Genomic DNA, 16,972 nt, shown 5'->3' on the forward strand with positions numbered 1-16,972 from the left:
AAATATAGAAGTGTGATCTTGCTCTTTTCTTTTATTTCAATTGAGGAGAGTCTTATGATACCTAAGGATAGCTGCAATGGCAGAAAAGAGCGATGCAATTGCTTAAGACCATGCTTTTGGGATAGTGAGCTCCTTCAAAGGTGGATGACAGTCTATGCCACAGCACTTGGACTCTGCTAAGTAGCCTGATGTACTTGTGTCATGGGGGTATGCAATTTGTGCCTCATATGCAAGGGATAGAGAGAGAGGCACGCGGGGGTTGGGGGGGTGGGGGCGCAGTGTGGCCCTTCTAATGGAGAGGAAGTGGTTTGATGGTGGGATGTATCAAGCCAATGATCTTTGACATGGCTGGTTGGAGGAGTCCAAAGCAAGATAGGAGTGCTTGTGGTGCACGGACAAGATAAGAGGTGAAAAAGGTCAAGGTGATGGACTAATTGGGATGGGCTTATGAGGACAAGGAAAGAGGGTGGTGTCAGGATTTAGGGTTCATATTGGTCTAGATAGGTACAATATGCGTGGTTTAGTTAAGAGGGAGCATTTGATGGATGGCAAGCATGTCATGAATCAAGATCCCTACTATTAGATCTAATAAACTTACAACCCAATTTAGTTCTTATTTTAATTTAAAATAATCTATTAGAAAGTGAAATGAAAATGTCATGCCTTCGACACGAGATCGTGAGCCGGGGTCGCGGCAATCGCCGCATACTCATAGGGAACTCTTGCCATAAGCATGCAAAGTATCTTATCATGATATCATAAATCAAGTAGCGGAATAAAAAATCAACTAAGTAAATTAGAAAATTTAAATACCCAAAATTCAAACTTTAATATCTTATAAAATTCAACGATATTCAAAAGATCTTACATCAAACTTTAATAAAATTCTAGACTAAAATAAATAGATCAAAGTTCTGCTTCTAATCACTCTCCTGAAATGTATCCTTGTGCTAGCTTAGTTCTCAAGATATGTAAAAACAGTAAAATATAGAATAATGAGCTAGACAACCCAGTAAGCAATGAACACTTTAACTAGATAAATCAGACAATAAAATAATAATAATGTATTGAAAATAAGCATATGGAATTCATCTGTTCAAAATCAAATCTAGATATGCGGCATTATTAAGATATTATGCATGCCAAATTCAATCTTTCTCAATTTCAAATTTCATTCATAAATCCAAATTTTTTCAAACAATCAAGTTTTATCTCGTCAACTATGAGCTATGACTATATTTTTCTTGTGACAGGGTCATGATATCGTGCATTTTCTTGTGGCATGCCATGCATCATCTTACAACAAAGTCCTTCAGAATTGCGCATCCGCTTACGATATGTCATGCATCTTCTTGCAGAATAACTTCTTACGGCAATGCCCCCATTAGCGGGGTCCTTAATATAGACTGAGAGCAAGAATTGCTATGCCGAAACTGGTGGCACAGTTCGGTACGACCCTTCTGCCGTTTCGTGCCAAGCCCGTACCGACACAGTAGAGGGGGCGAGGGAGAATGAGAGAGAGAAACAGACAGAGAGAGAAGGGAGAGAAGGGAGGGAGAGAGAAGGAGAAGACCGGCGGAGGCTGGCGGAGCACATTCTGACACGACAGAGAGGGTGGAGGAGAGGAAGAACGGGAGAGAGGAAGAGAGAGGGGGGGAGGGAGAGGGTGAGAGGAGGGTGGTAGGCATCAAATTCATGCATCATGAAATAATATGATCTGTGATTGATTAATATCATAATCGTACAATTTGCCGATAAATCTGGAAAAGTGAAGCATTACTTACCTCACAAGTACTTTGACAAAATCAATTAATTGCAAAAACTTCTTCCCAAAATAGTACTCCTTCCCAAAAGCATTACTTACATCATCATGTGTGTGTTTATGATTGTAAAATAAATACTTTTATACTAAAGAAGATTGCAAGTTTTATCTTTCACATAGGTCCTTTATTAATGGTCTATTTTTGAGTGTCAAATCATTTTACTTTTTATTATCATTGTGCCACGGTAGTAGACACTCTTTATAGCCTACAAGGTACTTCTTTCACAGGTTTGAGAAACAAGATGGAGTTGTTTTAATGGCTACCACTAGAAATCTTAAACAAATTGATGAGGCCTTGCAAAGACCCGGTCGGATGGATAGGGTATTGCATCTTCAACGGCCAACTCAACTGGAAAGGGAAAAAATATTGCGCCTAGCAGCGAAAGAAACAATGGATGATGGATTAACTGATTTTGTAGATTGGAAAAAGGTACAATCACTTAAGTCCTTGATGCTTTTGTTTGTAATTTGTCTGTTTTTGCACTTATAATTTCATAGTTTTTCAACTGCGCTTCAGACTTCATAACTCTCTTTTGTTGGGGGGAGGGAATCATGCACAAGTGTGTCAAGATGGCTGGGTGGTCCTCGGTAGGGATCCCTGACCACGGCTTGGCAGTCCTCGGTAGGGACCCTGACTATCTAGGCACCCTGGGTGCCTATACTGACTGCATAATGAGTTAGGTTACATATTGGAATGAAAACAATGGTTGAATGTTTAAACCCTGTAACAGTATTACCATTATAGGCGGTGTCTTATGGTTGCATGAGGATATTGTCTTGTGACTTTGGATGACTATGGCTGGACAAATTAATAACTTTCCTTGATACTGTGAAGCAAATTGAAACAGGCCTCCTTTTCCAATTTCATCCTCAGCCTCTCCATATGGCAGTGGGACCAATAAATGTATTCTAGTTGCAATGATGGACTCACTTTGTTTCTGTTTCTTCTGATCATTGCTTGGTGGGCGAGGATCAGAATATGTATTTCATTAAACAAGTAACTGAAATAAATTTCATTTGTATTATTGAATAATCTTACTTATTTGCACAAACACTGGAATTCTATCAGAAGGGTTTTAGTAAGATGCATGTTCTGAGATATTTACATTATCTAACTCTGGTGCTTCTCATGCTATAATATTATTACTCTTATAAATTTATAATTGGCATTCTCTTCCCTTTATGGCTGGAACCCAGTCCTCTACTTTATTGCGAAATGTATTAGCTTCATCTTGCAAAAATGTCCGACTATCATATTTTGATATACTGTTACATGTCTCTACATGATTATGTACTGCAATACTGATATTATTTTATTAGGTGAAATGCTATCCTTGATTTTTATTTGCACCCTCTCTATCATTTATTGATAGAACTGGTAAAATGGATTGATCAATAACATATAATGTTAATTCTGCAAGTCCATAAAATACCGCGACTCCATTACTCTCATACCATAGATGCCAAAAATGTTGATGGAAGCAAGAATGATTCCATACTTAAACTGAAACATGCTTCGCTAGTGAAACCTTGGTTGTTTCTTTTGTTTGTCATCATTTTACCCTGAGTTCTGTTTTCAACTTTTAAAGAATCAATTTATGTTCTCCTTTCCAGGTTGCTGAGAAGACGGCTTTGCTGAGGCCTATAGAATTAAAACTTGTTCCTTTGGCACTGGAAGGTAGTGCTTTTCGGAACAAGTTTCTTGACACTGATGAGTTAATGTGCTATTGCAGCTGGTTTGCGGTATGAAATTTTTAGTTGTCTTACTACTATCTCTAATTTATTTTCATAAAAAGTTAGTTAATGCCAAAACTGACAATTTTTTTGCCATTTGCTTCTTTCTCACGAGCACCAGAGCTTTGTAAACATATTATTGAGAAAGATAACAACTAAATATCATGGATTTATGATTATGTGCCTCCATATAGTTTTTACCTCCCTATGGAGAAACAATTGGAATCAGCATAAAACCGATGTTAGTTTTTTTGCTCTTTTTTTGCTTTCTAAAGCATGAAATTATAGGAGGACTTATGGTAATTAACTAGCTTAATCGATGTTATCGAGTCATGGAGTATCATAAGTTTTCTGTTACATTTCCAAGGACTTTCTTTTTTGGGATGGGAAAGAATAGAAAACTTCTAAGGGTATGTTTGGATATTCCTACAGGATTGGGCTAAAAATCCTACAGGAATCAGGCTTGTGGCCCATCTAGCTTCCATTTTCCAAGAACCTGTCCAAACCCAGCCCAGATTCTAGCTTTTGGGCTGCGGGAAGAAGAAAAAGACCTATGGAGATCTTTTTTTTTTCTTTCCACAGGATTTGGGCTGGGTGGAGTTTGGTTGATACAGGGCCATGCTTAAATGGATGGCCCAGTCTACAAATCCTAAATGATTTTCAGCTCAATCATGTAGAAATAGCCAAACAGGCCTTAATTGTTTCATCCTCGTAGGAGTGTTGGCAACCAGTGTTCCTATCTAGTTCTGCAGGAGAAGAATCTCTTTCTAATTATAATCCCCGGTTATAACCATATGATCAATTTCTCCCAATCATTTCCTATTGTAAAGATTCCCGAATTATTAATAAATTCAAAAATTTAGAACTTCATTATTGACGAATCTTAACATATTATTTGCATATCAATGTATATTACATTGTAAGTGATAAAAAGTATTCTACCTAATGCATGGTCATATTCAGGTGATGACCTAAATTTGAAGCAGTTGCTTCGTCTCTTGCTTGAGTGATAAATATTAGCTTTTTTTTTCTCTCTATACTTTTGATTCCTCATTCTTTTTTTTAATTGGAAAAGTTGACATAGTATTCAAGCCACCCTTGTCTTGTTCAATTTTAATCTTTTCTGATCTCCAAGAACCTTATATTCCTTGTAAGGATTCATTTTCAGTCCTGTGTGAAGTCATTTATGAGTTGTTGTGATTTGTTGTTTTTATCTTTTTGTCATATGATGCATTTGTTCTTGGTGTATATAGGATGTGATAATTTTGTTTTTTTAAAGCATTGTAATGTTGTTGATAACAAATAGTAAACTTGGGCTACCTCTGTAAGTTGAGCTGCATAATTTGCAGTTGTGAGATTGCAATGTGCATCTTTTTGCATTTGTGCAATGTAACTTTCTCTTATTTTGTAAATAAATATAGTTTTGTTAACTTCAGGTTGTTTGTGTACTTGTGCATATTATAGGAAGCATTTACTAATTTTTTTGAGTTGATCAGCTGTATGTGTTTATGTAGGAACTTTTTGTAGAAGTAAATGCATGGTTGATAGATTACTAGCATCCTGATATGCAGTATGGAATGTTTTACTATTTTATCATTTTGAATATTAGTGCTGGCAAGATGTGAAGCATATATCATACACTATGGGGGAACATAAGTAATAGTGCTAGCCATTGCTAGCATAATGGTCCAAAAACCACGGAGATAGCATAATGCAGAGCTTTAATAGCTTTAATAGTATGTCCAATGGAAAGCTGGTTATACATTTGGGAACCAGATGAAATGCTAGATAGTTTGAAGATTTAAAGAGCTCAAATTGCTGTAAGAAAATGTAGTTATAGCAAGAATTCCTTGTTAGCAAGAATTTTTCACTTAGACTTGGCTCTCAGTTCCCAGTTTCTACAATATTCTACTTCTAAGTGAGGTCTTGAGTTTTGGGTTTCAGTCAGTTTCTGTCAGTTTCAGTCAAAACTGATTGAAACTAGCTATAAATGCTTCTTTTAAGTATTATGTTGATGTTTACAATTATAATGGGGTCATTTCTGTATTTGAGTATGTAGACTATATAATATTAATTTTTGATGATTTTTCTCTCATTTTCTTTAAGTTAAAAGATGAGACAGATAATGAATTTAACATTAATTGACTGAGGTGCCCAAAAGAGATCGCTATTGTAGAATATTACAAAGGCTAATTTGGACAACTAAGTAAGAGACATTTCAAAGAGGTTACAAATTTTTAATATAAAGAAGTAACATTCTTTAACTACATAGAAATAATCAAATAGCCACTTAACTTTAAAGTTCTTAGTATTCAATGTATTTATGAATTCTACTAGAAAATAAAGAAACTGAATGCACATGACACTAGAAGGCTTTAGAATTGGTAAATAAAATGATCTTTTAAGCATTCAAAGTTCAAGAAGAAAGTTATATATGTTATATATAGTGTTCATGACAAAATTGATAGTATAGTTTCACTCATATGCAATACTAGCATCAGCCTAAGATTGTCAATACTACACAAACAAATAACCTATATTACATAAAATACTCTAAAATGTTAGATAATAGATTTTTGGCTTTTTTTTGTTTTTCTTATATTTTTCCAATTATTTGGAATTTTTTTCAATCTTTTGGCCATAATGCCAAAACTTTGAGCAAAACTTTTGAAACCATTGAAATAGAAACTCTACAAGCCTAACCAAAATCGAAATTGAAACCGAATTTTCAAACCTTGCTTTACTGCCATCAAAGAGCAATATTTACGGATATGATTTGTGCTATAATGCAGCATTCATAATACAGTGCAAACTTCATGACTCATACAAAATTCATATTGGACTCTTTTGGCCTATACTAGAAAAGGTTAATTCATTTTGGCTAATACAATCCTAAATGTTGCAGTATTGGTTGATACTAAGGTATGCTGAACGGGCCTGTATCGGCCGGTTCAGCCTGTACTGGCCGGTTTAGCCCGTACTAGACCGGTCCGGTATAGCGGTGGAAAACGGTTTCAGCCCCTATGGGGCCGGAATTGAGCGATACGAAGGGCGCACCGGTGGGAACCGGAGCGGTGGCACCAGTACGCCTTCGGGCGCTTTATGGCATTTAAATGCCACAACATGCTGTGGCATTGTCCACAGTGCGCCGTGCGCGTGCTATTGCTGGTTCGGTAGGCGACTGGTACACCTATTGATATCGGTTCGGCATACTTTGATCAAAACAATGAGGAAGCCAACCAAAGCTGGCCTATTGGGGAAGCTGTTGGTCAAGCAGAAACATGGAAAACAGGGAAGAGAACTTATAAGCTCAAACAAAAAGTTACGTCACAAACTATGTAAGTCCTATATAAAATTAATGGCTGCATATACATAATCCAAATAATTTATTTTTAATATATTATGGATTATTGGCTGCGTGATTCTTTTTTTTCCTTCATCAAATTTATATTACTATGTCAAATTCCATGAGCTACTATTCTAATCAAAATTAATTAATAATTGAATATATATTAGAATTTTAAAATATAATTTTCTAATCCTACCCCTATCATATTGGATTCATTAGTAGCCAGCAAATCGCAAATGACAAATCTAAACCCATGTTGAGCCAACTAACAAACCAGGTAACATAGGTTGGGACGCACATGAACTTGAAAGAAGCTGAAAGACTCACAAACCATCACCTTAATTCCAAAAAAATTGAAGTTACTTACCTTAAATGGCCAATAGAATCCTTAACCGCTTGTCTAAGTTCCTCTTCCCACTCTCTTTCCTGTTCACTCCTCTTTCTTAGCCGATCCTTTTTGCCATTGCCTTTATTTAGAGGTAAGTTAGGTTCGCTAAGAACTGCGGCCTACTAGATGTATCACCTACTTATGTTGGTTGCCTAAGTAGGAAGTCATGCAGGTGAGGACTTAAGGTGCGTCTGGTATCTCTTAAAAATTGCTTTTGTTTCTTTTAAGCAAAAAAGGCACTTCCTAGCAAAATAATTGTTTAGTAACATTATCTGAGAAGTGATTCTACCAGAAGAAAATGTCAACAGAGCACTTTTAGGAGAGGTTAGAAAACCAAGCTTCTAGTTTTTCTTTCTATAGAGGAGAAGCAACACCAAACACTCCCTTAGCTGGTAAAGATACCAAAACAACACTTATTTAAGTCAAGTAAATGTCCTTGTTTTCATTTTATTTTCATTTCTATTTACATTTACTTACGACATCATATGTAAATAAGGAAGGTGCCCCCCCCCCCCCCAAAAAAAAAAGAATAAAAAAAAAAGAAAAAAAAAGAGTTAAATAATGGTACTCAAAAACTCAAATTCCTTAGGAATTAAAAGTTGGATTCTCAGTTTTATTGCAAGCTATAGATTTTTAGCATTGGGTCAAAATTTTAACTTTGAAATGCAAGGCTATTTCTTAAATCTTTAATCTTATAAATTTTATTTTGACAAACATTGTTAAATCCAAAAGTCTGGTAGGAAAGTCTTATAAATTATTCTCCAAGGCACAGCACATGTTTCAGTATTATTCAGCACTTAACACATGGATAGACGGTTTATATTTCAATGTTACACACATCTTTATTTTTTTTTTTAAGTACAAGAGGCCTGTGACAATACCTATCGCATCCTTTTCTATTGGTGGAGTAAAAGGTTCTACAAATAATTTGATGTTTCTGCCAGCAATATGTGTGCCTATTGTTGATTTTGGTATAAACTCCTGTGTTATATGTATGTAATTGAAGCTATTTATGTAGAACCCGGTCTTTGGGATCATATTTAATACTGAATATATTCTTATGTATTATTTTTAATTTCGGTCACATTGTCATCTTATTTGACTATGAAGTGTTGCATGATTTATTCTAGGTCACATCTTTTATATGACTCATCATTCAGTTGTGATTTTCTTGCAGACTCTGAGTGATACTATTCCTAAATGGTTGAGACGAACAAAACTTATTAAGGGGATAAGCAAAAGTCTGGTTAATCATCTTGGATTGACACTAACAAGGGAAGATATACAATCAGTCGTTGATCTAATGGAACCTTATGGGCAGATAAGCAATGGGATTGAACTTTTGAGCCCCCCGCTTGATGTAAGCTACAATACTGGAATATAAACGTGTCTTTTCATTCTATGTATAAATTGCATTAGACAATTAGTCTTTATATTTCCAGTATTTCCAGTTCTATTTTACATTATTGCTTACCTTCTATTACATGTTACGTTTAGTAGACTATACATGTGTGACTTTAGGCATTTTTTCTACACATTGCAGATTCTTCATTTCCTGCTTTGTTTTGGTTATTGGAGATGTCTTGTTAGGCCACCACAAAGCTTTGCATATTGCACTATTCATTTACAACCATCAAGTTATTAGCATAGTAGCTAACCGTAAATGTTAATATTTTATTTGGTGATCTGGTGAATTTTATTATAGTATAAAATCACAAGTTGACAATTATCTACGTATCCATTTGCAGCCTGATATGATATGCTTCTTTATTTATGATCACACCCATGGTACGCCGTACTGGCCCAAGCCAGACGATACGGAGCGTACCGTACCGTACCAGTTCGGTACCAGTACCCGGTATAGGTGGTATACCGAAACTCGGTATGCCAAAAAGTTTCTATACCGTACCATGCCGTGCCGACACTCCGGTACGGGGTCCGGTACCGACATGGCGAACCTTTTAAAGATAAGAATTCAACTCTGAAGAGCTACAATGCAAATGATTTTTTTTTTCCATGCCCCATTTTGTGTAAACTTCTCTTATACCCATATTTCATTGCTACTTGTTAGCCCTTATATTGAAGTATTTGTTTTTAACAGTATTTTGAATTTGTTATTTAGGTAAGCTTATCAGGTGCAGATATAACCGTCCAAGCATTAAATATAATAATGAATATTATGTCTGGTGTTTGCAGAGCAACTAATAAATAAAACTGAAGTGGTTTTGTGAACGTCATTCATAGTGATCTGTCATGGTCATTATGATGAAGTATTATTGAAAACATGGCTATGATACGCTCTTGATTTTCTCCTACTGTAAAATGGTGAACCTCTTGATTTGTTTCTTTATATGGTCTGTTTTTATGGTTTTTCTCTAATATGAAAGGACAAATTGATTCAAATTTTAAATTTGCTGCAACTCGTTTAGTAAACTGTCCTGCATACAAATATTCATCCTGTCTAGACTTGAGTAGTGCTGAGGTCATATCGTGTTCATTATGTGATGTCTGCATTCCTATAGTGAAAGCTGAACCTACGGGTTATGTTTGTTTGATCAACGGACATCATATAATGAAGTAGAAAACGTACAAGCTCTTGGAATCTGCCATTAGGTTAACAAAACTGAAAGTTTCTGTTCTTTTTTTAATGGCTTGTTATGCATTGGCTATATGTTCATCATAAAGCCCCAGTATAAGCTCTTTCCTTGAGCAAACTATTCCATATTGAAGAGGCTGATACCATTCTTATCTTGGCATGGTGGATTCCATGCTAGAATAGCTGGAGAATGAACTCCTTTAGTAAGATAAATTTTTCAAGAAGATTCATCTAAGATCTAGCTACTTCAAGCTCATGTATAAATCTAATTGTTTTCTTAACAATTGGAAGTTATCGCAATCCACCGAAAGAAGGTGCCTGTTCAAGTTTAGGCAAATTAATTTCACTAAATTAAACTCTAAACACTGTCTTGTACTTCAGAATCTCAAATTAAACTGTAATTTTATCTGTCTGTTCAGGATATTTGCATTGGGCATAGAGCCTGTCATTTTCTACTCATTAACCTTATTGCTTAGTTAAGGTAACCAACAAACTCTAGTCTTATTTATGCACTACTACAAGCAATGATTAAAATGCATGCCAAATGCATTTTATTTATTATATAATTTATGCCAGTTGGTTATCAGCACATCACAAGACTACATACTTTAGTATCATCTGAGTGGCCCTATATTGTCGTATTTTATCTAATATATAATTTGTGCCAGTTGGTTATCAGCACAACACAAGAGTGTATACTGTATACTTTTGTATCATCTGAATTGGCCCTATATTGTCGTGTATGTTGCTTGTATTGATGTGTATTAGATAATAATTACTGGTGTATGACATAAAGCGGTATAGTTTGTGCCTTCCCTTTTATCAATCTTTGTTGTCCATTCTGAACAGCCTTGTTTGTACTAAAAAATTCTGGCTCTTCTCCATGACTGAAATTATTTTTGGTCCTTTTTCCCCCTCATTCAGAGTTGGAAGTTGTGATGTATAGACTGGACTCACAACTAAGAAAAATGTCATCATTTTACACCAAATTAAACTTAGCAATTAATGTGTCCCTTTATCATAAAGCTTTCAATATTGTTACCCATACATGAGCTTCTTAGGTTCGCAGCAACATGCATATGACAACTACAATTTGTTGATAATTTGTAGATATTTACTTGTCCCCTTTAGTTTTTTGTTATGAATTTTGAGATTATGCAATGGCATAGGAATATCGTTGCATGTGAAAATACTTAAAAATTTATGCAGTGCACATGTCCCAAAGAACCTTAGATATGTAGGACATTTTGGGATCCTAGATTTCTATAGGCTAGTTATAATTTGTAAAACGTAGTTGAAATCGACCTGTGTCTAAAGAAGTGTATTGTAGCATTGAAGTTATGGATCATTTTACAGGATTGTGTATCATTCCACGTAAATCTGGTAGATTGAACTTCCAGCTCTTGACCAGTGAGTGACTTGTAATTGTACTACAGGGTCACTTCAGATCTGACTGTACATCTAGCCCAGTTATACTTGCAAGGGCCATACTAGCATGGCCTGAAATGTTGGACTAGTTTAGATGGCCACCATCATATGGTCAGTGGTCCAACAAGAATTTATGAAACATAAAATATCTTTTTATATAACATAAAATATTTTTTTATATAACATAGATTACTTGTGTTTTAGGCTAAATCAGGCAGGATCACAAATTTATTTCACATCCAAACTTGCGATCCTGATTCAATGGACCATATACATTTCAACTCATTTTGTTTTATTTGGAATCAAACAATATGAAATAACATAAATCTGATTACACTGACGGCCTTTTTATTAGCTAAAATGGTGTTTGGTCGAATTTCTTTTATCTGTATCTCAATTTTTAGTATAACCAAAATAACATCATGGCTATGCCTCTAAATTCATCATGCTGTTTAATGCTCATATTTGTTTTCTGAGTACTTTTAAAGAACTTTAGCCATATCAGATGGGTGAGTACATTTATTTCTTGTCACTCCATGTGTTTTTAGTGTATTAATTGAATGAGTTTGTCATAAATATTTTTGCAGTTCAGTTTGTATGCTTGAAGCTTTTTCCCCCTTTTTTGTTGCATTTTTATGGCAATCATATTTCCCTATAATTTACTATTTCTGCATCATGGAAGAAAACTCTTTTTATAAAAACAAAATCAATTCTGAGATTATAATCTGGCATGTAGACCATGAAAGCTTAGATTTTCTTCTATCAAAAAAAGTGGCAGTGTGTATTAACTTTAACATCTCTTCCAATAAATTTTCCTGATTCTGGTATGTATTAATAACTTTTTGCCTGTAATTTACAGAATAGCTGAACCTCATCCTGTGGATTCTTGCGTTATGTGTAGTAATGAGCATATTTATTTGGTCAAATGGACAGAAACTATACTTTTTCTTTTTGTTGTGGTTTGAGATGGGGGATTTGTACATAGGATTAAAGTTTTGTTCATAATTTAAGATGCTAACTAGGCAGCTGTATATCGACTATTATATACATGTCAGTGAACTACATTTGTAACTAGTTGCTTGGATCTACCTATGTCCCAGCAAATCCCATGCAGTCACAGTGATATATATTAGGTTAAGCTGCTGTCGAAGTCTTTTGGGATATATATGTGTATATATGCATGTGTGTCTGTATATCTATATATCTCTATATATGTTTTTCTTAACTTTGTGCTTTTATGCTTTTTTTTTAATGATTGTCAGTGGACAAGGGAGACAAAATTTCCACATGCTGTCTGGGCTGCTGGTCGTGCTCTTATTGCGCTTCTTCTGCCAAATTTTGATGCTGTTGATAATATATGGCTGGAGCCAGCTGCTTGGGAGGTTTGTCTTGGTTTATACCTTTCTTGTCCTGATCAAACTTTTGGTATTATTCATTTAAGCAGTGATCTTAGCGAGAGTTGATTGTTCATAGCAAGGAATTATGTAGCGTCAAAACACAAATATTGGTCCTGTAAATAGTTTTAATATACTTACACTAAAGAAAAATTTAAACCTCCAAACAAAGTTTTGATCAAACCTTGTCAACGATTTTGGCATATAACAACATATGAGTTATGAGTTTAGTTAATTGTCTCGATTTTGTACAAATTGTTAATATATTTACTGAGTTTATATAATTATCTTGCGAAGCAGTCTATGGTTAACTAATTCCTTAACAGCAAGAAATTATATGTAGCTGTGTGATTTATTTCTTGTCATCATTTTAGCATTTCTATGTGTGTTCTGTACTTTTATTGCATAGACAGAATTTAGTGCTATTAATCCACCAGACATTTACATGGAAGGCTAAAATATTGAATGATTTTTGTCGAACATTAATATCTGCTGAAATGTATTTGATCTAAATATCTAATTCTCTGTATAACAATTTATTTCTAAGACTAATTCTTTCAAAAGGCCAACTGAGGATTCTCCTATGCCCGCTGTGCTGCTAGAAGAAGCTGATTGATGACTCAGCTTTAGCCTTCTTGCAGTTATGTGGGATAAGCCAGAGTTATTGATACTTATTCAAGCACAATTAATGTTACCTAATCAAATTTCAAAACTGTTCAACTGGCGATCTATCCAGGAAGTCATCTTTTCCTCGGAGTTCTTTTCTAATTTGTTACAGTGGCTTTGGTCAGATTGTGTAATGTCTATTATGTCATCCACAGCATTGAATATAACATTCTTAATTTAGAAATTTAAATTTAAGCCAAACATCAAGTATGTTTGGATTTGTGAGGAGGAGTCAGAAATGTATTTATTTCATTGATGAAACATATTCCAATAATTTAGATCAGACTCACCCTGTATCTGCATAGAAAGTTAGCTCTTCCTATATATTAAACAAATTATTTAGTGCATATACAAAACCTACTATTTGTTTGGTATCATTTCTATGTTTGTGCATATTCAACCCTGGTTTCAAGTACCAGTATATGCCAATCCTTGCTCGCTAGCATGCAGCTTGTCAGGCCGATGTTGGCATCTGGCACTAGGTTGGTGTCAGATATCTAGGTGTGTTGGCCCATATCAACCCGGGCCAGTTGAATACTGTTGATGTGACTTGGCAGTGCTTGTCATGAAGCCAAATATCCTTTATTTATTTATTATATTTATCGTTTTGTCATGTTACAACATGGCAAGGCATATATTGTTCTGATACACCTTATGCCGGCTGCACTTGAGTTCTAGCTTCCAAGTTCCTGCTATGTTGGTTGAAGTTCTCTACTTCTATCAAGAAATGTTTGTCAGATGGAAAGAATGATGACTTTTATCCTTTCTTTTTTTAGGGAATTGGATGTACAAAGATTACAAAGGCAAAAAACAAAGGCTCTGCAAATGGAAATTTGGAATCAAGGTCATACCTTGAAAAGAAGCTTGTCTTTTGCTTTGGTTCATATATTGCATCTCAAATGCTTCTTCCTTTTGGGGAAGAAAATTTCTTGTCCTCATCTGAGCTCAAGCAAGCACAAGAGGTATGTTACATTTTTTGTACTTTTGGTTGCAAAAGCTAGTACTAAATTCATTTTCTCCCTTTTGAACATTTTTTTTGTTGGACTTATGATCTTTTTTCCTCTATTATATGATTGTTATCTACAGATAGCTACTCGGATGGTGATTCAATATGGATGGGGTCCTGATGACAGCCCTGCCATTTACATTAGTAGCAAAGCAGTATTTACCAATTCCTGAAGGCCCAAGTTCCATCCATATAGATCTATGAAAACACACTCAGCACTGCCTTTTTTTTGTGTCTCCAATATTTTCATGGATCAGCATGCTTTATGTTTCATATATAGTTTTGCTATGGAATATATTTTGAAGTATAATGTGCTGGTGGCATGTCGGCCTGGTAGTGATACGGTTAGTACCATGCCATGTCATTCCATTGCTGGTGCTTGGCACACAGGCACAGATCATGCCAATTATTGGCATAGAGCAGGTATTGTGCTGGTGTCAAGTGCTATTGGCATATTATGTATCATGCCCGCCAACCGGTGGCTAAGGCCATGCATAAAACTTCATGATTCATGCAAAGATAACAAAATATGTAAAGCATGGAGTGTTGATGGTTTTTCCAAAGCTATTTCGTATATGATTGTCAGCTTTTCATGTTCTGTGTTGAAGCATCATTTTCTGCCTTTGTTTTATCCTCAGCCAAACATATTGTGGTGGATAGAATCAACAATTCAAAAACTGCTTAGTTCACACCTCATACTTAAGCATCCATATTGGTACATTAAATGCTTGGCTCAGGCAAAAATTGACCAAATAGCATCTGAATTGACTCCACGAGTCAGCCTCGAACTAAGCAGTATGACTAGGTATCTCTTGCATGTCTTAACGGGTCTTTGTCCTCTCTTTCCACCATTCAATAATGGAAATGAGGAGAACATGGAGAAACGATAATGTGGTGCTCATATTTGCATTGGATTTCCTTCATATTAGCAATTTTTCAATTTAAAAGTTACTTCGAGCTAGGTAAGAGTGCCTCTACACTTATTTTCAAAGATTTCTTCAAAAATCTGAACCTTTGTAATTTAGTTTAAACTAAAGGTAACTCTTTTAAAATTGAGTTCAGAACATTTTTAATCATCGGATTATGCTCATGAAAATCATGTTAATTTGGGGTTTTGGGTTGATCCCCAAAAGCATACACCAAAAAATCGTGTGAAGTCAAAAAGTAACTCTAAGAAAAGGGTGTTTGTTTTAGTTGATTTTTGGATATATTGTTGAGAAGTGTCTGATCTATAACCTACCAGAATTATTTTTTTGATCTTTTTTGAATTAATTCTCATAATTTTGATAATACTAAGTAATGAATTTTGGGAAAAATCCATAGCATGTTGACACTAGTTATGTGCACATGCTATCAAAATTTTGGACAATAATGCTTGCAATTTGGGCCTGCTTGTGTTGTACCTAAGCTTTGGCCCAAGATCATTGTAAGTAAATCAACCCAAGGAAGATACCTCTACATGGGTTGATTTTTTTCTATGTTACACATATTCGGTCAAAGCCTCAAGTGAAATTTATTTCCATGATTATTTTGATTTTTTGAAATTATTTTGAAATGATTTCCAAAAAATTATATATATGGTGTTAGATAAATATACATTGTTTTCCAAGATACGTAGTATTTTTTTCATAAAATTATCTTTAATCAACGTTCATTTGTTAACTAACAAATGCATTATGCATGTATAAATTAAATCACCAATAAAATGAAGATAAATTGAAGCACTCATGCGCATAATGTGAATACACTAATGGAGTGTGTGCAATAAACTTGCACTTCAATCCAAGGTATAAAATGTTTCTAAAAATTAATGAAATTGATCACAAAATATGAATAAATAAGTGAGTGCCTGCCATCAATCATAGCATGTTAGTGATCACATTGTAGACTAGTTCAATTTTCCAGGGACCTAATTGCATTTATTTGCTGATTCTAACATTGGTTTTAAATTTAGTCCGCATTTCAAGTTTTGTGTAGCTTATTGATAAATATAAATGTCGCTAACCATGATGTGATATACTGATTTATACTAATTGTACCATACTGTATTGGTAAGACATTGATATAGTATCACAGTTTGGTTTGGTATATGAGTCAAACCAGTCGATACTCCCACCATATTGCTTGCAAAACATAGTATTATGATAAGGAAACATGATAAGAAGTCCAAAACTAAATTTTGGGGCTAAAATGTTGTACCAAAATAATTTGGGGCATATCTATGCTTACCACTTTATAGCCTTTGTTAGCATGATCCTTGAGATGGTGCATGCTACGCCCTACCATTGGTTGGTATGGGTTTAGTCCTCAGTATTTCGAACCTTGCATAAAATGCATCATTGATGAGGGGGAACATAAAGTAGGAGAATATCCAGGTTGAAAGAGATTACAGGTGTTTTATCGGGGTATTCTTCTTTAAAGTTTGTTGAGCAAAGTGATATTTCATTTGTTGATCTTGAATCATGTACAAATAAGAACTCCAACATTGAGTAAGTGGCCATATTTGTAGAGGTGAATTGAGAGTGGACAAGTAAGGTACTGGTATTGCACCAAGGTTCAATATAGTGTAGGGGCCAATCTGATATGTAT

General features: G+C 34.9%; 1 protein-coding gene across 3 annotated transcripts in view; it reads left to right on the top strand.

The window, feature by feature from the left end:
* The window catches only part of LOC103716144 (probable inactive ATP-dependent zinc metalloprotease FTSHI 5, chloroplastic), a 33,907-nt gene that overhangs the window by 9,948 nt on the left and 6,987 nt on the right, over positions 1 to 16,972 (top strand). For all 3 annotated transcript variants that reach the window (XM_008804026.4, XM_008804027.4, XM_039129939.1), the window contains exons 10-15: positions 2,051 to 2,252; positions 3,437 to 3,565; positions 8,471 to 8,653; positions 12,580 to 12,699; positions 14,154 to 14,339; positions 14,464 to 14,538. In XM_008804026.4, coding sequence (XP_008802248.1) covers positions 2,051 to 2,252; positions 3,437 to 3,565; positions 8,471 to 8,653; positions 12,580 to 12,699; positions 14,154 to 14,339; positions 14,464 to 14,538 — 895 coding nt within the window. The remainder of the gene's footprint in view (positions 1 to 2,050; positions 2,253 to 3,436; positions 3,566 to 8,470; positions 8,654 to 12,579; positions 12,700 to 14,153; positions 14,340 to 14,463; positions 14,539 to 16,972) is intronic.

Source organism: Phoenix dactylifera, chromosome 9 (genome assembly GCF_009389715.1).
Source record: "Phoenix dactylifera cultivar Barhee BC4 chromosome 9, palm_55x_up_171113_PBpolish2nd_filt_p, whole genome shotgun sequence".
Taxonomy (NCBI): domain Eukaryota; kingdom Viridiplantae; phylum Streptophyta; class Magnoliopsida; order Arecales; family Arecaceae; genus Phoenix; species Phoenix dactylifera.